General features: G+C 37.7%; 1 protein-coding gene across 1 annotated transcript in view; it reads left to right on the forward strand.

The window, feature by feature from the left end:
- The window catches only part of LAMA2 (laminin subunit alpha 2), a 653829-nt gene that overhangs the window by 390829 nt on the left and 240465 nt on the right, over window positions 1-22535 (forward strand). The window contains exons 19-23 of the mRNA XM_081529101.1: window positions 4520-4606; window positions 10469-10680; window positions 15933-16039; window positions 16795-17058; window positions 21907-22087. Coding sequence (XP_081385227.1) covers window positions 4520-4606; window positions 10469-10680; window positions 15933-16039; window positions 16795-17058; window positions 21907-22087 — 851 coding nt within the window. The remainder of the gene's footprint in view (window positions 1-4519; window positions 4607-10468; window positions 10681-15932; window positions 16040-16794; window positions 17059-21906; window positions 22088-22535) is intronic.

Here is a 22535-nt window from a genome sequence, read left to right on the forward strand (position 1 = left end):
GCTCCAGGGTGCTCTGCAGGGGCACTGTCCAAAGCAAACCCTGCATTTCATGCACTACCCAGGTCTAAGCCGCACAGGTTCTCGGGTACTCCACAAGGGCACAGACTCAGCTGGGTGTGTGTTTTGTGCCCTTCCCAGATCCGAGCAGCTTAGGTGACCAGGTACTTGGCAAGTGCACTGTCCCAGGTGGGCTGTGCATATTAATCACCTCCCCTGTCCCGGCTACTCAGTTTCCTGGGTGCACCATGAGAGCACCATCTCTGGGAAGTTGATCTCAGGCTGCGACCTTCCTGGGAAATGTCAACTGTCCAGAATCCCAGGAAGACGTGGTTAGCAACTGGAAGCCTGCTCACAGTTTGGTGGAGGATGCCAGTCTCTGGCGCGAAGATTGCCCCTTGCCTTCTGTCTCTGGCTGTCGCACACCTACCTCTCTGCCTTTGGGAGAGGCCTGTACACAGCCGGCTAGCTCTCCTTTGGTATTCATGCACTCCTTTGTTCTGTGAGCAAGCCAGGCTACACCTTAGAGCCTTTTGTAGGAAAGTTTTCTTTTTTTTTTTCCTCTCTGGTGATCCCACGGTTTGGGTTGCTATCTCACATTAGTTCCCTTGGATTGTCCCCAGGGCATTCAGGCCCAGTCCTTACCCTAAGCATCAATTTTGCAGCCTGGCCCCTCCTTGTCCAGCCCCCACTTGCTGGTGGCGGACACGAGCGTCTGAGCTACTTCACTGGCAGTGTGGTTAGGTACATATTCTGTTTGTTTTTTTTTTTTCTCTTGGTTATGTTGCCCTCTGAGATTCTAAACCCCCCCCTCAGACTCACCTGTGAGAGGGTTTCCTACTGTTTGGAAACTTCTCTTCCTTCATGACTCCCTCCCCAGGACAGGTCTCCATCTGTAACTCTTGTCTCTCTTTTTGTCTTTATATTTTGTCCTACCTCCTTTCAAAGAGAATGGGCTTCCTTTCTGGTTGCCTGGTGTCCTCCACCAGCATTCAGGAGTTGTTTTGTGGAAGTTGCTTAGCATTCAAATGATCTTTTGATGAATTTGTTGGGGAGAAAGTGGTCTCCCCATCCTATTCCTTCACCATCTTTGGACAGGAGAGCATGGTTTCCTTTCAGTCATTGTAGTCCCACATGGGTGGGAAACCTAGGGGTTTTTTTTTAGTTAAGAATTACTTTCTCTGTAGATGATAAGGCAATTAAATAATGCCAATTTTAAAAGAAGGCAGACATGCATTCTAGAGGTTTGTCAAAATCCAGTCCTCCTTTTATGTCTGAAAACAATAGTAAATCACGGAGTGAGGAGTTAAAAAAAATGTTTCTTTCCATTTTTACATGCACCTCTTCTCTTCCAAGCAGTCATACTCTCACCAAGAAAATCCCCCTTGGTGTACTCTCTTTAGGTCACAAGCCACAGGCCACAGGCTGCACTCTGAAAGGTGAGTCTCTTCTCATAGATTGCAGGCTGAGGATGGCTTGTTCTTCTGCTTGTAGCAGCCACCTTAATGTGAAATCTTTAATTTGAGTAAAATTTGTATACTCAAGATGTATCAGACCAGATTTTTCCCCACTTACCTCAACAGATTCTTATAAAATGCTTCACTGAATTGAAAATAATAATATTAATTTTTGTTGGGATGTAGTTGATTTACACTGTTGTGTTAGTTTTAGGTGTACAGCAAAGTGAATCAGTTATGCATATTAATATATCCACTTTTTTTTTTTTTAAGATTTCTTTCCCATGTAGGCCTTTACAGAGTACTGAATAGAGTTCCCTGTGCTATACAGTAGGTTCCTATTCCCAGGTGGCTCTAGTGGTAAAGAATCCACCTGCTGATGCAAGGGATACAAGAAATATGGGTCTATCCCTGGTTCGGGAAGACCCTCTGGAGGTGGGCATGGCAATACATTCCAGTAGTCTTGCCTGGAAAATTCCATGGACAGAGGAGCCTGGCTGGCTCATGGGCCCACAAAGAGTTGGACACAACTGAGCACGCATAGATCCATGTTGTAGAATTTATATACAGTAGTGTGTATATGTAACCCTAATCTTCCAATTTATCCCTCCCACTTACACCCTGGTAAACAGAAGTTTATTTTCTACATCTGTGACTGTACTTCTGTGGGGTTTTTTTAATGTTAAAACTGTTTGGTTCTAATATCTTGCTACTATCAACAAATAAGAATTATTAAATCTTTAAAAATAACCCAATCAAAAAATGGGCAGGTCTAAATAGACATTTCTGTGAAGAAGATATACAGGTGACCAGTAAGCACCTGAAAAGATGTTCATTGCTAATTATTCGAGAAGTGAAAAGCAAAACCACAGTGAGTTATTGCTTCACACTGGTCGGAATAACTATCATCAAAAAGTCTACAAATAATAAATGCTGGAGAATGTATAGAGAAAAGGGGAAATCTTCTTACACTACTGGTGGGAATCTAAATTGGTGCATCCACTACAGAAAATAGTATGGAGGTTCCTTAAAAAACCGAAAATAGAGCTACCACGTGATCCAGCAATCCTACTCTTGGACATATATCCAGAAAAAACCAAAACCTCTTAATTTGAAAAGACACATGTACCCCAGTGCTATAGCAGCACTATTTGCAATAGCCAAGACATAGAAACAACCCAAGTGCACATCAACAGACAATTGCTTTAAGAAGATGTGGGGGCTTCCCAATGGTAAAGAATCTGCCTGCCAATGCAGGAGACATGGGTTCAATCTCTGGGTTGGGAAGATCCCCTGGAGTAGGAAACGGCAACCCTTTCCAGTATTCTTGCCTGGAAAATTCCATAAACAAAGAAGCCACATATGGTGTGTGTGTGTGTATATATATACACATGTATATATATTTCTCAGCTACAAAAAGAATGAAATACTGCCATTTTCAGCACCATAGATAGACCTAGAGAATATCATACTAAATGACGTAGGTCAGACAGAGAAAGACAAGTATTCGATCACTTATATGTGGAATCCAAAAAAATAATACAAGTGAATGTATATATAGAATAAAAATAGACTCACAGATGTAAAATCAAATTTATGGTTACCAAAAGGGAAAGTGAGTAGGGGAAGGATAAATTAGTAATATGGGATTAACAGACACAAACTACTATACATAAAATAGATAGGCAACAAGGACTTACTGTGTAACACAGGGAACTCTTCAATATCTTGTTATAACCTATAATAGAGAATAATCTGAAAGATATATACATATAACAGAATCATTTTGCTGTATACCCAAAATTAAAACAATATTTTAAATCAAGTATAGTTCAATTAAAAATAAAGAAATTATTAAATCTTTACAGGACTACCATGAGTTAAGCCACAGGGATAATATTCAACAATACTACCCGTGATCTGATCTGCACAAAAGTTAAGAAATTATTTCAAAGTCATGCAAGTGTCAAGAGTAAAATGAACTCAAGACTTGCAGTTAAATTTGTTGTTCTTTCTTTAATTAATTTAACCATCAAGCAAGATTCTACTGAATTGTCCTGTCATATATAATAGAAAATAAATCTACTTAAGGAAAGCATGATGGGAGAAAGATTAATTGGGGGCATATCCTTTTAAAATGGTTAAGTAGCAGAACTCACAGAATTCAAAACAGTTGATGGCTCTTCAGAGAACCATTGTGTCACTCTTGGGGTAAGGGTCTATGCATGAAAGGTGTCTCTCACAAGACAAAGAAGTATGGCCAGAGTTGAGCATGTTGGTGAAGGCTAAAGCTAGCACATAATCACTCTGCTGATTCCTGACTTGGTATTCAACTCTGTTATTTCAGACCCCAAATAGAAATACATGCAGAGAGGCAAACTTTGGAACATAGCAGAAATATGAAATGGCAACATGGTTTTGGTTTGTTTGGATTTGTTAGGAGTTTAGGCAGAATATGCTTGATCTTATCTGAAAGCTTTTCCTAGAGTTCCATCTGTGTAAACAGCTGACCCATGAGTACACATGGGCAGTGGCCTGAACACACACACACACACACACACGCACGCACGCACCCAGCCACCCATGACAGCAGTACTGGGCAGAGGAACCCCATCATCACCACCACCACTACCACTGCTTCCATGACCACATTCTGAGTTTTCCAAAATCTATAACAGGTTCCTTTGGGTTGCTTCTAATTCATCAGGATTTGGCTGGAGAGAAAACATGTAAGACTATGTTTTGCCAGGCCTGAGGAATCCCTCAAGAGCAGCTGTAGGATCCCATTTGTTCCTGATGTTTGGGGATGCAGAACAGTCAAATATCAATTACTAACATGTTACAGGGACACTTTTCCACTGGACTGTATTCACATCTGCAGAAATAGGTGTGTCATTTCATCCTTGACTTCCCAGACCCTAATCTCCATCTGTGAGATGAGAATGACTACCCTGTACCCTTTTGTCACAGCAATACTGAAAGAAGAGAAATGAAAATATTCTACTAATGACTTTGTGTATGTGTTTCTTCCTTGTCCCTGTTGTTCTCCAATGACATCAACATAGCTTTAGCCCAACATGCCATTTGGATCGAAGTCTTGGCTTGATCTGTGATGAATGCCCTGTTGGGTACTCAGGACAACGCTGTGAGAGGTAAGCACATACTCAACTGTCTTTCACTGTGATTTCCACCATGGGAGTTATAAAACCACAGGCATCATCATCTTTTGCACTGCCCCAGAAAAGCCACCACACTTGGTGAGTTGAAATAAAGTTTCTTACCACACTTGTCAAACAAATGCATTAAATTCTTATAGTTTATTTATTCTCTGGAAATTGCTCCATAAATCTCCATTCACTCAGAGTATGTTTGATTAATGTTTTAATCTTAAAGGTTAAGCATTAACCTGCAATCTTTCTGGAAAGTATTGCTCAAGTGGTAAGTCATGCACTTAAGATTTATCTTGCTGTCTACATTGACAACATTTATTTTTCATAATTAGCTTTTTGTCCTTAAAATGTAGCTTAAGTGTGTAGTTCATAGTTCAGCAAGTGGTCCATAATTCACTTTAAATATATTTGAAAATTGAAATCAAATGTAATTTATTATCATGATTTATATGCCCATCTAATTGTTTCTAAATCAGTATTTTAATTCCTGTTGATTTTACTAGGTTGTTTTGCATTGGAGCCAGGATATTATTTTATGTAACTTGTGTGATTATTTTTTCTTCTAAAATCTTTCTGAGGAAAAGGTTCTTCCATATTTCAGGCTCACTGAAAATGGTACAAAGTTCTCCCATGATATCATTGACCAACACAACTCTCTGATTGTAGCATTGAAAACAGTCCCTTTTGCTGCCATTACTAGAGAGTGGGCTAGGGTGGAAGTAGAGGGAGGGGCAGAGGAAATGACCTGCTTTCACCTAGCGTTACCAAGGTGAACACCACAGAAGGCTGCTTCTGCCTATCCTTTTCTGTCCTCTTGGCAGCCATCAGGCCTATTTCAACCAGACTGCATAAAGTTAATGAAGCAAGGGCCAATCACCCAGAGAGAATTTAGCCAGCAGCTAGCAGTCTGTGGACAAAGTGCCAATGACAGCTCTGAGCAGCAACAAGTACTGTTTGTGAGTATGGCAGCGTTTGTAAATTCGTAATGGAAGAACAGAGCTGAAATAAAGAAGATTCAGTTTTAATCGAGAAACTAGAAGTCTTTGATTGTGCTTATTTTTTTTTTAAAGGAGGGCACGTGCATATTACTTACTGTAATAGCAGAGCATACCGTTGCCTGGACAGATGTACATCAAATGCCTAACCCCTCTGGCTCACTACAGGCAACCTTTTTTTTTTTTTTTAGCAATTGGAAAATGACAGCTGTGCTGTCATATAAGGCCATTTAATCCACTAATCTAGGTGAGCTTAGTCTCTGATGTATTTGTACTGCTCTGCTCCATAATATGTATTTTCCACACATTAGACAGTAGTTTCTGCTGCTGCTGCTGCTGCTAAGACGCTTCAGTCGTGTCCGACTCTGTGCGACCCCATAGACGGCAGCCCTCCAGGCTCCACCATCCCTGGGGTTCTCCAGGCAAGGATACTGGAGTGGGTTGCCATTTCCTTCTCCAGTGCATGAAAGGGAAAAGTGAAAGTAAATTCACTCAGTCGTGTGCGACTCTTAGCGACCCCATGGACTGTAGCCTACCAGGCTCCTCCATCCATGGGATTTTCCAGGCAAGAGTACTGGAGTGGGGTGCCATTGCCTTCTCTGAGTAGTTTCTGAGCCACTTACAATTTAAACTCCTACATTTTATTTAATAAACATTTGTTTATCAGCTATTATGTGCTGAGCACAGAGCTAAACTAAACATAGGCTATACGCAGATGTATCCTATCATCCTTGCCCTCAAGCAGCTCACATTTTTAATGTGAGTGAGAATAGTTGAATGTATTCTGGAAAACGTTCTAGTCTGAATAATAAAATTAACCTAGGAAAGAGATACTTGAAAGAAAGGATGATTTCCTGTCTAAAGTCTTTATTAATTTGATTCAAAAGAAGGTAGAAACATGCATAGGCAGCTTATCATATGGCATATCTTGCCTCTAACTCAAGTTTTTCAAATATAATCTTAAACTATTATTATATGAAATATGTGCTATTGTATTTTTCTAGCCAAAATTTGGATTAGGGCTTTCCAGGAATATTTAGTCTATCATTTCTCTGTATGAGCCAAAAAGTACATTTGTGTGCATTGCATGCTCAGTCGTGTCCAACTCTTTGTGACCCATGGACTGTAGCCCACCAGGCTCCTCTGTCCTGGGATTTTTCTGGCAAGAATACTAGAGTTGGTTGCCAATTCCTCCTCCAGGGGCTCTTCCTGACCCAGGGGACTTAGGGATCAAACCTGTGTCTCCTGCTTCTCCTCTATTGACAGGCAGATTCTTTACCTCTGAGCCACCTAGGGGATCCAAAATATTAAGAGAAACATTTTTGCAGATGTGCCGGCTGAAGTAGATGTGAGAGAGAATAAGGGTCAGGGAAGGAAAGAGATGTGGGTTGTGCTGAAAATTTTGTAATCAAAACTATTCTGGGAGTGATTAAAGTAATCAGTTACGCACATCATTTACACGAAATCAGCATTGAAAAACTGAAGCTGTGTTTCACAAGCTATAGATGTTCTTGGAATAGAGTTCTATGATCATGTAAGTCTGGGAAGCATCTATTAGCTTGTCAAAAGCTCTGACCAGTCCTGAAGTGAAAAACATCTCTTCAGTTTGTTTAACTCAGCATTTTCTAATCTTACGTGACCATAAATCCCCTAGTTTTATTATATAGCTAGAATGCATCTCAGACTATAGCTCAGATAGATGGGAATTATAACTTTATATTTTTATCTCAGTTTAATTTCTACTTTGAGATCAAATTCTTTATATGTAAGAGCTGTGAGAACTTGGACTATAATTTTAGTCAAGATTCCTTTAAACTTAAACCCAATGCTACATGTCACTTATGTTCAAATTTTAAAAATTTGTTTTAACCTTTTTTTCTCTTCTCTCCTACTTTCCAGCTCTAGCTTTGGTTAGAACCAAAGTCTAACAAGCTTACTTAGTACAAAGAGGCTTGAAAGCTTGAGTGTGTGTGTGTGTGTGTGTGTGTGTGTGTGTGTGTGTGTGTGTGTGTGTATGTATGAGACTGGATTTTGGGCAATGGACATGCAGTGGAGTCGGTCTGTCCTGAGTAATTCATCTAAGCACATTTCTGCTGACCTCTTTCTGTTTACTGTCCACCTGATTACCTCTCCCCCCAGGTCCAGTAACTCTCTCCACTACTTTCCTATCAGCAGGACATATACTGCTGTTTACTTTCTACACTGGGACCCACCAACATTTCTGCTCTCATCATTTCTCCTCCATTTGCCTTTCTAACTCCATCCCTTTCCTGTTTGGGCATGCATTGCAGAAAGAGTTTCCACACTCATAGAAATGGTGATTTGTTAAAGCCAAAGTCCAAAAGATTCCGATATTTCTGCTTTCCTTCCCGTCAGATCCCTTTACTCAGTCATGCAGCCCAGGTGGCCTTGCTGCTTGAATTGAGGGAATGGAGAAAAATTGTGACCAAGAGGATGGCAAGCAAAATATGACAAAATATGACCTGATAGTCTGTCACATGTAAGGCACTAGTTACAGTTTTCAGAAACTTTTGCTTGGGGCCAGAGCACTCGTACTTTGAGTTATTACTGCCTTCCTCTGACTAGGGAATGTTTTAAACAAAATTAAAAGAAGAGAACCAAGGGTGAAGGAACTGGGTATTCATCATGACACTTTGCTGAGATTCTAGGCTTTTATTGTCTGGACAAGAGGAGAAATACAGAAAATCAAGGAGACAGTGTTTTGATGGTCAAAAAAGATGACTGTCAGAGCATCAAGAGGAGTTAAAAAGAACATGGAGGGGAAAAAAAAGTTAGCTAAATGCTGATGACACTGGCTCTACTTTTTAATTTATATTGAAACATTTCTGTAAATCTCTGAAGAATACTATTCTATGTATAAAAATGCACACACACACACATGCATAATAAAATCTGAATGCTCACTTTCAGTGAAGTGGCATATGAAATGAAGTATTGTGTATATTCAGTAAGTCTCCTTACATGTCCTACAACAAAAAGAAAAATGTTTCTTCAGTGATTCTATTTAATTGTAGTTATTTTCTTGTGGATTGAGTTGGTTTTATAAGTTATTGTTGTGGGAGAATTTCATACTGATTAATTGGTGTCTGTTTAAAAAAATTTCCAGATCTTGTTATATAATGCCATCTCTCCTGAGGCAGCAAGTCAGAAAAGTGAGCTGAAAATAATGGGGTTTTGTTGTCTGTGATAATGATCATTGTATATTGCTATTCTAGCAGAGCAAAGTCACTCTCTTAATGGTAAACAAAATGAGATGTGAATGAGATGTGATCATGAGCTCTGAATATCAAGTAACACAAGAAGAACTGGGTTAAAATTTAAAAGGATTTTCTTGTTATCTTTACTGAATACCACTTCTTAAGGGATTGGTGGGGGTGGGTGGATTTTATGCACTGAAATATTAGTTCATATTTTACAATAGAGAATTAATAAGCAATTGTATTTGGACGTGGCAGTATTCTTCCAAGCAATATTTATAACATGACTTTCACAATTCATAAAATATTTTGTTAAAACTAGTAATCTTATTAAAAATTATGATAAATGTTTAATTCTACAAGCTTATTATGGCACCTGTAAATTTTCTAGAAAACTTTGAATAATCAATATATCTTACTCACAAAATTAATAACTTTCCCCCACAATCATATTATTAAAGTGTCGTTATATGATGTACTGGACTTAAACCATTTTTGTTTCTATAGTAGAGAGCATTTTTCTCTACACAGTGACTTTTATATCTGTAAGTAAGTGAGCATAAACACATTGTATTATTGAAATATATTCTCCCATGTTGTTTTTATTCCCCTTCAATTTTGACCCTTGCTGTAAAGGACTTTCTGTTTTGCTAAGATGGCACAGATAACAGAGCTAGCTTGACCATAAAAGTTCAGATGCACTGTTTCATGTCTCCTCTGGCAAGTAAAACTTAATATGCAGCATGAGCAAATAAGTGCTTCCTATAAAGGTGTATCTGTGCATCTGTAACATTAAGTAATATTTTAAAACAGAACACATGGTTAAAAGGAAATCTGATACAAAATTTAAAACAATCTCTCCCATGCCTCCCAAATAAATGAATTTTTATCTTTCCAATAATATGTAAAGTAGTATTTAGTCCTTTTAAAAAAAAAAAAAAGAACTAGAGTTTGCTAATGAGAGATGTGGGCACAATTAAGCCTCACATTATGGCATTTTACCTTAATATGCAGCATGCCTGCTTCTCCTTAGTAAAGACTCTTCAATGGAAATCTGCTTCTGTATGGATATGCAAATATATAAAAGCCTATGCAGAGATACAGCCCCCACACAAATAATGAGACTCTTTCGATTTTCTACTTAATACATTCTGAATTCTCACTACTGTACTTCCTTGTGAGCCTGTTTGCTCATAACAAGCTCTTGCTGCAACAACAACAAAAAAATGTGAACCTTACATATTTGTACAGAAAACAACCAATTGGAGTAGATACATATGATGTATTGTACTACAAAGGCTTTCCAACGTGGACCTGGATCCCTCCGGAGTGCCAGCAGCAGATTTCTTATTACGCTTTGGTCTCGTCTTCAGTGCCAATGACAAGGTTTTTTTTTTTTTTCCCTCTGGCTGAAATCTAATTACTAGTGAAGCTGGCAGGATTTCATCTTGTATCTACACTGCAGTAACAGAGAAAACATTCTTTTAATCACCTTGCATTTGAGAAAAGGAGCACTTAAAGGGAAAACATATCCAGGGAGAGAAATAGAATAAAAAAAATACATAAACATTGCCCCCAGTGGGTTTCATGGGTTCCTCCCAAATACTCACTGATGAAATTTTTTGCCTTAGGTGTGCGGAAGGCTATTTTGGACAACCTTCTGTACCTGGAGGATCGTGTCAGCCATGCCAATGCAATGACAACCTTGACTTCTCCATTCCTGGCAGCTGCGACAGCTTGTCTGGCTCCTGTCTGATATGTAAGCCAGGTACAACAGGCCGGTACTGTGAGCTCTGTGCTGGTGGATATTTTGGAGACGCTGTTGATGCAAAGAACTGTCAGCGTAAGTCGTGAACTATTGATGCCCCTGACAGAATTGATGCATTGCTCCTCAAAGTAGCTGATGAGTTCCTGAGTGGGGATCGGAGAGTAGGAAATTACCTGTAATACATGTAAGATAAATATCCAGCCTATACACAGAGTCTGAATATTCTAATACATTTCCTTTGTACCAATAGATTAAATCCTCTCAAAATTGCTGCGCTTTTGAAGTATCATTGTTTTTCAAATGATACACATGTTTCTGTTTACACGTGGGGTAAAGACTTTTAAGTAAATTTTTGTCCATGACAGGAAAGAAGAATTTGAAAATTAGGCCCTATTTATGCTTATTGTTTATCTCAATTCTCATCATTTTCTTGAAATACATTGATCTGCCCATGTTATTTCATTAGTATCTGTCAGTAGGTTTTAATCTGTTATGCTTTCATATGTAAACTTTACTTCTTGTGTTTCACAATAGGTGAAATATTCTTTACATTATTCTTACACACCAGCATTTGTAATTGTTGAGTGATTAACCATCAGCTTAAGACGACTCATAGAATGCCATTTCTGTATGTTACGTCCACAAAATTAGCTATTGTAGGACTTTGTTAATATTAGTCAGTACATTCCTACCCTCATCTTGAATTTCTCAACTATGTTATTTGGTATTGCATAGAATATTAGTGGTAACATGCAAGAGAGATCTCATTGTGGAGAGTCAAATGGAAGGAGCATCCTTGTTAGACCACCTTAGTGCTGGACACTGCCAACTTCACCTATTTTGATAATCCTCAGGAAGAGCACGTTATGATACCAGCTTAACAATTCACTTCTGCTGACTTTATTATATAAGAAGGGATTTTTCTAGCCATTCAGTTGGGTCCCGGGACCTGCAACTTGACAGAAACCACTGGCAATGTTGTGCCTGTTAGCGTCTCTGCTATAAATACCAGTGACCTGCCAGGGTCCCCCACTTCAAGAAAAAATGTGTCTTTCTCCTCACAGGTTTGGAAGATGAGTGCCAACCTTTTGTCATTTAAACACGACAATTTGTTAAATCAAAAACAAACCACTCTCTGGAATAGTCAACAGCTATTAATATCAACTGTAAATTGTCAAGTTTTTTCAGCAAAATTTCCAACAGGCTCAGAATCACCTTTAAACACTGGGTTTATGGCATCTGTGTAAAATCATAAGGAGCTCAAGAAACTTTCCAGTTCAAGCATATCATCTAGGATCTATACTTTCTATCAATATGACTCTGGGCAAGACATTTGAGCTCACTGAGATTCAGTTTCCTCATTTACATAAAGCATTCTAATTTTCTATGGAAATTAAAGGATCTAACACATGAAACTGTCTAGTGAGCTGCCTGGGGTATTCTCACCTGTTGGCTCCTTTGTAGAGATGCTGACAGTAGTTGTCAATATTTATGGCTCACAAATTCTAGAGCTGTGTTATTCACTAAATGACCTCATTTTCTATCTTCCACTAACCCCTTCTATAAAGTTGAAGAGACAGTTCTACTCTTTATTGTGGTGAATTCAGAATCTGCAGCATGAAGTCTTAAGAACACATAGAAGAATATAGTGTAAAAGCATTTTTGAATCATCACCAATTTTTTTATCACTTGCCATGAAGTATAGACATGATTATGTTTTTAATGCTCTGTAGCATATAAAAATATCAGAAACTTATTTATTATCTATTTTATGGCTTTTCATAGAAACAATAACTCTTCTATGCATTATTAGTAAACCTTTACAAAAAGAAAATTCATAATAAACTGTTATTTTAGTTGCCTCTGGATCTGTTCATAAAAAGTACACCTCTACCAATTTACCCTTTAAATTTACGTATATTGTTTGTGTCATACATTTTATTTAAAAATTGCACTAAAATTCTTCATTGCTTTATTTTTTAAAATTATTTTGATTGGAGGATAATTACTTTACAGTATTGTGGTGGTTTTTGCCATTCATCAGCATGAATTGGCCATAGGTATACATGTGTCCCCCCATCCTGAATCCCCCTCCCCACTCTATCCCTCTAGGTTGTCCCAGAGCACCAGCTTTATTGCTTTATTTTTAAAATGACTTTATAGTAAATTTAATCATTAAGTGTTCCCCACTCTAATAAAAAAGTGACTTTTAAATTATAAGGTATTTGATTTTTAAAATTGATATATTATATATATATATATATGAAACATATAAAGAAATTAGAAGTATATGTAATAATTCTCGGGATTACCCTTGTAGCTCAGACAGTAAAGAATCTGCCTTCAATGCAGGAGACCCGAGTTTGATCCCTGGGTCAGGAAGATCCCCTGGAGGAGGGCATGGCAACCCACTCCAGTATTCTTGCCTGGAGAATCCCCATGGACAGAGGAGCCTGGGGGGCTACAGTCCATGGAGTTGCAGAGTTAGACACAACTGAGCAACTTCATCTTTCTTTCTTTCTATGATAATTCTAGTAGTCAAATGAAATGGATATTTAAAGAAAATATATTCTTCAGGCTCTTCTCACATGCTAGCTATACACTGTGCTGTGCTTAGTTACCCAGTCATGTCCAACTCTTTATGACCCATGGACTGTAACCCGCCTGGATCCTCTGTCCATGGGGATTCTCCAGGCAAGAAGACTGGAATGGGTTGCCATGCCCTCCTCTGGAGGATCTTCCAAGCCCAGAGATTGAACCGAGCTCTCCTGCATTTCAGGCCAATTCTGTACCATCTGAGCCAGCAGGGAAGCCCATAGACTATCCTTACGCTACTACCTGAGGAAGATAACTGGCTGGGGACAGTTTTTTAATGGCCACCCAGCTAGAATCAGGTTAGCAGACACTGAAGGCCAAGCTCTTGGAAGAATAATCAAGCAATTTTTAAGAAAGCACTAAAACTAAGTAGCACCTCCAGTCAGAGGAATAGGAAAATAGCATAGGCTGATGGAGTAGCTATTTATAATGTATTTATAAGTTGTACTCAAATTGAAGTATTCAGAGATAAGAAATACTGTACAAAATTTACCAAAACTATCTATGAATAATCTATATGCCTGTGACATCTCCCACTCACATTTTTATTCTGGTATCAGTGCAATTATATGTACTGTTAAAAATACACTTGCAGAGTACAGAGTGAACCATTAATTGCCATTCTATTTGTGAAAAAGCCTCTTAATTTTTAGACTGATTTATTATATGTTTCAGAATAACGTCAGACAACTTCATAACAGAAAATGATAAAAGATTACTGAAATCAAATACATTTTCTATTGTTGGGGATAGTATATAAGTTGTAAAACAAATGTGATTTTTAAAAATTATAATGCTATACTGCTAATACTTTTGAAAAAATTTTGTCTTATATACATTTTTTTTTTAATAAATTTATTTATTTTAGTTGGGGGCTAATTACTTTACAATATTGTAATAGTTTTTGCCATACATTGACATGAATCAGCCATGGGTTTACATGTGTTCCCCTTCCTGGACCCCCCACCCACCTCCCTCCAATATGTTTTTGTAAATTTATACATTGTAATGCGGTTGCCATTGTAGCAATATTTACCCTGTTATTATAGTACAATATTTTTTTCTATGTTCATTGCAGCTGTGCATTAGATCACTATATCTTATTTACTACTTGTTGCAAGTTTGTACCCTTAACATCAATTTTACCCCTCCACCCCCCCATCCAATGGTAACCATCATTTCACGCTGTTTTTTATGAGTCTGACTTATTTAGATTCCACATATAAGTGATATCATGTAATACTTATCTTTCTCTTTATGACTTATCTCACTTAGACTAATATGCTCAAGGCTTATCCAAATAGCAGGATAGCCTCCTTTTTTGTGGCTGAATAATATTCCTGTGTGTGTGTGTGTGTGTGAGTTGTGTGTGTGTGTGTACACATGAACACATGGATGTGCATGCACATGCTTTGTCATTTAGTCACATCTGACTCTTATGACTCTTTGAACTATAGCCCGCCAGGCTCCTCTGTCCATGAGATTTTTTCCAGGCTAGACCAATAAAGTGGATTGCCATTTCCTTCTCCAGGAGATCTTCCCGACTCAGGGGTTGTAGCTGTTCTCCTGAATTGGCTGGTGGATTCTTTACCACTGAGCCACCTGGGAATCCCTCCACTGTGTATACACCACATCTTTTTATCCACTTATCTATTGATGAGCATTTGGGTAGTTTTCATACCTTAGCTATTGTGAATAATGTTGCAATAAACATGAAAGTGCATGTGTCTGTTCAAAATACTGTTTACATTTCCTTTATGTATATATCCTGAAATAAGATCACTGGAATGTGTATAGTAGTTCTATTTTTAATTTTTAGAGGAACATCTGTATTGTTTTCCATAGTGGTTGGACCCATTTACGTTCCCACCAGTGGTGTATAAGGGCTGCCTTTTTCACCACATTCTCACCAACACTTACTGTTTCTTGTCTTCTTGATGGCAGCCATTTTAACAGATGTAAGGTAGTTCATTGTGGTTTTGATTTACAATTCCCTAATGATTAGTGATATTGAGCATCTTTTCATGGCCTGTTTGTCACTTTGATGTCCTCTTTGGAAACATGTCTACTTAGTTCTTCTGCCTTATATACTTTTCTAATCTTAAATACTTTTCAGATTATATTTATTTTATATTTCATCTTAAGCTAATTTTTTGAAATTAACACAAAAACTGGCATATAGTAAATAATCATTTGGAAATAACAATGTTGCTTCATTAATGGTAACATTAATATTATTCCATGGGTGCTATTAATTTTGATAATTTCTCAAAATTATTTCAGCTCTAGAGTCAGTATGATCTAGAGTCAGTATTACTTATATGGAGATTATAGTATTTTCTGTGTTACCCCAGTGCGTCTATGAAGAGGCAAAACAGCTGGAGGAGTGATGGAAAGAACATTTTACCTGAAATCTGCTAGATCACCTACTAATCATGTGCCCTTGTCCGACTTTGAATTTCAGTGTCCATTCTTACAACTGGAATAATAATGGTGACAATAATATTTTTACAACATATGGTGTGCCAGGAACTATGCTGTTGCTTTACGTAATTCCTCTCTACAGCTTATAGAGTTGTTGTAAAGATCAGATGATATAATGCCTAAGAGAACACTCAGCAATCAGAAAGCATTCTATTCTAAAACTTTGTGACCAGTGTTACATTATTTAATAAACCTATGAAGACTATTAGAATACATTTCCCAACCACAGATCTCTCCTCTCTTTGCAGCTTGTCACTGTAATGCCAACGGCTCCTTCTCTGAGGTTTGCCATGCTCAGACGGGACAGTGTGAATGCAAACCTAACGTGCAGGGGCGGCGGTGTGATGAATGTAAGGTAAGAAGTCGGAGCTGACCAGTGAATTACTTCTTCCTTCAAACTTTTCATTGACTTTCAGAAATGACCTATACCCGAGTATATTAAAAGACAAGTTCAAGAATATCTCATTCTACATGTAGAATTACTGTGACCATTGAAATTGAAAAGAAAATAGAACAACATTTGCCATACACTCACATTTGATCCTCAATCTATTGACATATTTCCTTGGTAGTGAATTTATGTAGTATTTACTCTAATTTAAATGTTTCTGAAACCACATACAAATTTAATCCCTGTCTATGGTGAGTCAGATACTCTTTCCTTTGCCTTTATGTTTTTTGCAGGAGAAAAAAATGTCATACCCTTTGCTTTTATCAGGCACTTTGTTCTAATTCCATCATTTAAAGTTCCAGTTAGCATTCTACTCAACAGAATTTTTCAGTGCAGAAGCAAATCAAAGGAGTTTTTGGATACCATTTTGCTAAAATGAAACAAAAATCAAAATACATTGCTCTCTTTTCCTGGAATCATTACCCTGCCTTCAGTATGCCGAGCGCCTTGCGATTCCTCCATGAGAGTACATGGATTTGCACTATTTCTTTCACATAAATAGGTGATTTCTCATGATAAACATTGTTAAGCAGAACCAAGCTTTCTCAGATGCCAAATTGGCCGTTCTGTAGGAGGTTTAAAAATACTATTTGCTTCTATCTCTTGAATAACGTGTATGCTCTCTTTTTTGTTTTTTATTTTTCCATTGGCTTTTAAAGCCCACTATGTGGTGGGACCCAAAGAAGCGATTCTGTGTGTCCTGTGGATGCAGTCCCGTGGGCTCTGTGACACCGCGGTGTGATGTTACAGGAAGATGTGTCTGTAAATCAGGCTTCGTAGGGAAACGATGCAACCTCAGCAGGCAGGTGCACCAACAGGAGGAACAGCCACAGAGAGCGCAGTGGGTGCTGGGGTCTCCCCAGAGGTGGGGCGCCAGCAGCTCCAGCGGATGCCCTCGGGGAGCCTATCGGCCTGCAGCTCCGGTAATTTGAGAGGTGCTGCATGGCTCTTGCCTCAGCATGCTGTGTTCCATGTGCTGCTGCTGACCTGTCCTGGTGCCATTTTACCAAATAATGGTTGCTAAGTGTGTGAATTGGAAATGCGAAAACTTGGCAATTCCTGATTGAAGTCTTGCATTTAAAAAATAGCTACTGATATGTTTTTTTAAAGCTTGTTCAAGTTCATAGGTTCATAAAAGTTTCAAGTGATCATTGATATGTAGAAAACAAAGAAAAAATTATCTGTAGCAAACTAACATCTTAAAAGAGGAAGGAACCCCAGGCATCATTTTAGAGCAAATGAAGGGAACAAACGAATGAATGAAAGGAAAGCTGGCAAAGAAAGTGACTTGCCTAAGAAAATCCAGCCCACTGATCTGACCTTTGACTGACCTCTCATCATAATTAGTGACTGTTACATTACCACATTATAATTTTGTCCATGTATACAACAAACACAAGACACACATTTTCACACATTGGAAATCTACAACATGCACAAAAGAAGGTAGCATGTCTTCTACTATAAAAGTTTGATCCCCCTTCTCACAGGGTAAGACAAAACAAATGGTGGAAGGAAGGAACTTGGGAAGGGAGAGAGAGGAAGAGAGGAGCAGGGAGAGAGGAATAGGACCGAGGCCAAGATGCTGAGTACCAGGAGACAGGACTTGTCAGTGGAGAATCAGAGTTTATGTGAGAATTAAGGGTAGGGAATAGAAGAAGGAGATGGAGAAGGAATAGGAAAAGAAGAGGTAAAAGAAGGAAGAAGGGGGATGGGAAAGGGAGGAAGAGGAGGGAGGAAGGCAGAAGAACAAATTTATAGTTTTATTTCTTGCCTCTTTATTGACATTTTAAAAGAACTAGCTTTGATATCAGACTGCCTGAGGACAAATCCCATCTCCAACACTTCTGGTCCACTGTAAAACTGTTTCTTAGATCTTTTTGTAATTCAGCTTCTTCATCTGTAGTAGGACCTACATCATAGAGTTTGTGTGTTGGCTCAGATCCTCCAAGGAACAAATGCCAAGAGATTTACCGGAGGAGGCTCCAGTGAAGGGTGATGGGGATGGAGCATCACGTGCAGGGAGACTTCTGCTGAAATGTGGGTCTGCCTATGTGGAAGGAGAGAGGGAAAAAATGGATAGAAAAGACTCACTGAATGCATTCTGCCCAAATCTCAAGTTCTTGGCCAGGTCAGTTGGGAGTGCCCAAGCAAAATTTACCCATTGGAGGAGTCTTGGATGGGGCAGGAAGATTCTAGTACTGCAGTGTACCAGTAATTGACTAGGAGAAGCGTAACTTGGTATGAGCTCCTCCACTAGATTCAAGAGAATGGAAGCTGGGGCTTGTCAATTAGTGACACTCCCACTGCAGGCTCTCTTGAAGGGAGGTCTGCCCAGGCACCTCTATGGCTGTCTCCAGGTTACTATGAGAAGAGTGTATAAAACAGACATCTGGAGAGTTTTTATTAATGATAGATAGTGTTACTGTTATTACTACTATTGTTATTAAATGGAGAAATCTTTAAAAGAGATTATGTTTTTCAGAAATAAATGCATACACTTAGAGTAAAAGAAAGGGACAATAACTGATCACTATGTCTCCAAAATAGGCTTTCCCACGTGGTTCAAGTGGTAAATAATCCTCCTGCCAATGCAGGAGACTCAAGAGATGTGGGTTCAATCCCTGGGTCAGGAAGATTCCCTGGAGGAGGAACTCGCAACCGACTCCAATATTGCCTGAAAATTTCCATGGACAGAGGAGCCTAATGGGCTGCAGTCCATGGGATTGTAAAGAGTCAGACATGACTGAGCATGGGCATGCAAAAATGTCTCCAAAACATAAATTTAGCAGCATTATTAGCCCTTATCCATGCCCTCTTCCTACACATCCTATAGCACTGATGTATGGAGTGGTGTTTTGTCCTGAGACCACTTTTCCTCTGAGACAGTATATGTGACAGCTAAGAGCACAGACTCTGAAGCCAGCCTGGCTGATTTGGAATCCTGACTCCATAACTGGCTAGCTGCTGACCAAATTACTTGACCCTTTGTGCTTCAGTTTTACCACTCTAAAAAGTTGATGATAATAGCTATCTTCCAGGATTGTCTTGAGAATTTAAATGAGTTCATATTTGTAAAGGGCTTTAGAAATGTTGCTTGGCACATGGCAAGAACAGTATGTAAGTGCTAGTTTCTATTATTATCCCAAATGAGAATAAATTATATGAGCTCATCAAACTTCCCACTGAGACTAGGCAGGCACTCGCTTCTCTATATGTTTTACCTCATTAATCTCAATTACTGACTAAGAATGTTCTTTAAAATTTGTTTACTACAGCATTTTCCCTGGACTGTGAAATAAATTTTTGAACAATTTATTAAAATTTTATTACTGAAATTTGGTAATATTTGTTTTGGTATAACTGTAGCTCAGCTGGTAAAGAATCCACCTTCAATGCAGGAGAACCCAGTTCGATTCCTGGGTTGGGAAGATTCACTGGAGAAGGGATAGGCCACCCACTCCAGTATTCTTGGGCTTCCCTAGTGGCTCAGCTGGTAAAGAATCCACCTGCAATGCAGAAGACCTGGATTCGATCCCTGGGTTGGGAAGATCCCCTGGAGAAGGGAACAGCTATCCTCTCCAGTATTCTGGCCTGGAAAATTCCATGGGCTGTATAGTCCATGGGGTCACAAAGAGTCGGACATGACTGAGCCACTTTGACTTTCAGGTTTTAAAACTGCACTAGGTAAATATTAGAAAAGTATAATAAAGACATTACTTCTCGTATATTTCTTTACATAATCAACTTTGGAATTTTTAAAATAAGTAATAATTTGAAAGTTTACTATTTTATTGGTCTTTCCATTAAAGATATTTGTATAGATATAGATAGATATGCAAACTTACAAGGTAAAGATGAAGGTTAAGTATTATCTCTACAATACACATTCTAAATCAATAAAATTTAGGAAATAAAAACAAATGCAAAATATTAATTTTTTTAAAAAGTTTTACTATGTAATGCTCTAGTCTTTTTTTCTATGTATATAAGTTTCTATTTGTTTGTGTCTGAGTGGTATGTGTGCCTTTGTGGGTATGTAATTAGAATCATAGTGTATATATAATTTTGTATTCTGCTTTTTGAAATTTTACTTAATGCTATATTCTACCCATATTCATATCATTATAACTGCTTCAAAACAGGATTTTAATGATGTTATATATTTCATAACATGAATGCCTCATAATTTATTCAGCTTTTTCCCTAACACTGAACATTTAAGTGCCTCTACAGTTGCTCATTATTATGATAAATAATACCATAATAAGCATGCATGCATTTTCTCAATTTCTGACTATTTCTCTAGGCTTGGTATTTAGAATTGTACACTGAATTGCTTTTTATAAATAAAAATATTATATGTTTTCTTTTTTTTCTTATAATTAATTTTAAAATCAAGTATTAGGTTACAAGTGTCACACAATTTCTTTAATTATGCAGTGAATCTGAATTAGAACTAAAAATAAAGTCAAGAACTAAAATAAAATAAAGAGCTATTTATTTTATTTATTTTATAAAAACAAATAACTAAAAATAAAGGCAAGAACAAATGTAAAGATTAAAATGATTATCAACTATAATCAACCCATTTTATATTTAAAAAGAAAACTATTCTTAGCAACAGTCATTTTAAGAGACTAACTTTCATATGATTTTGTTTTATAGGACTTATTTTTAATATTGTTAACAATAATGGCAAAATTACATAACGAGGCTTAATCATTTCTCTTTGGGTGGCTCAGATTAAATAGCAAGATTTATTTTTACCAAGAAGTAATTATTAAGTCTAATTTTCCAAAATAAGAATTAGTTTTACAAAGAAGTAATTACTGAGACTAATTTTCCAGATTAAAATATCATAATAATGTGACAAACTTCTGCTTACAAGACAGCCCTGGCATACTTTAAGTAGGATATGGGCTTTTCACTTTTCTGGTAGGAATGATTTTTAATCCATCAGCATTTTCTAAAGTAGTCATTCTAGGTCTGATAACATGCATTTCCAGAAAGTCAGCCAAAGCTAGTAATGCTGGACCATGGAAGGTCATTTGTTACAAATAGATAAGAGATATGCATATGAATAACTCATCAGAGATGAAAGTTTCCCTTCATCTACCTAATTTGGTGCTTTGATATGTGTTCTCACAAATCAACTTTGATTGTTAGGATGAAACCCAAGAAACTAGATGTTAGTTACACCAATTATTTTGTCAGTATAGACATAACCTAAGAGTTACATTTATAATGTGAGCCCCATAATGATGATTAGAAGTATTCATGGATATATGACAAAAATTAGACCCAATATAAGAGAAAAAAGATTTATTTTAACTTTAGGCTACTGCCTAATAATATTTAAAGCATTTTTACCAAGTAAAAGGACTTAAAATATCTGAAAATAATTAATTCCGATTATTAGAAATGAAACCAAAATTTTCTTTAAGTAGAATTGCCATCCTCAGTTATTTCCACATTGCCATTAGAATCTTGAGACATATAGAGAAGGGCTGGTGAAAATATCACAGACTGAATGATACCACCCTAATTCCACCAATAATCTTGATGAAATTTCAAAGTAATTGGACTTTTCTCTTGAACATTGTAGAAAAAGTCCACTAGATTAAGTGACAGTCCAATTGTCATAACATCACTGAAGAAACTTTATAACCCACAGGCTCCTCTTTTCCCACCTGATCTTACAGTGCATCTAGTGCCATTGTGAATTAATTGATTTAAATTGAATTTTTCTCATTCTGTTTCTATGCCAGCCTGAGACCTTTGGCCTCCAATCGGCAAGGGGGTGTGTCCCCTGCAACTGCAATTCCTTTGGGTCCAAATCATTTGACTGTGAAGAGAGTGGTCAATGTTGGTGCCAGCCAGGAGTAACAGGAAAGAAATGTGATCGCTGTGCTCATGGCTATTTCAACTTCCAAGAAGGCGGATGCACAGGTCTGTAAATGAGACTAAGCTCAATTCATTTATTACCTGGTTTTGATATTTAGGCGTCTGTAGCAGTTTGTTCTACAAGGTTCCCAGAGATTAAAGGAAATACACCTTGACAACAGGCAAACATATAATACTAAAAAATGCTTAACCTAATGCTTTACATATGTTTTTAATAAGTTAAAGGAAATACATTGTAATTTGAAACACTGCCTTATAAATAGCTGTGCCTATAATAAAAATCCATCAACAGATCCCAGTTCTGCTGTCTCCCTCCCTGTCTATGACCTCTTTACAGCCAGTCACTCAAAGACTACTGCAGCTTGAAAGTCAGATGTTCAATTTTTCTGGTGCCAATGTTACCTTAGTTTAAACTTTATTCCCAAGCTAATACTGTTCAACTTTCCCTTTTCCTGTTGCAAAATTGATATAATGATCAGGGAAGTTAATATCT

This window comes from Giraffa tippelskirchi, chromosome 9, assembly GCF_054371585.1.
Source record: "Giraffa tippelskirchi isolate mGirTip1 chromosome 9, T2T-mGirTip1v1.2.pri, whole genome shotgun sequence".
Classification (NCBI taxonomy): domain Eukaryota; kingdom Metazoa; phylum Chordata; class Mammalia; order Artiodactyla; family Giraffidae; genus Giraffa; species Giraffa tippelskirchi.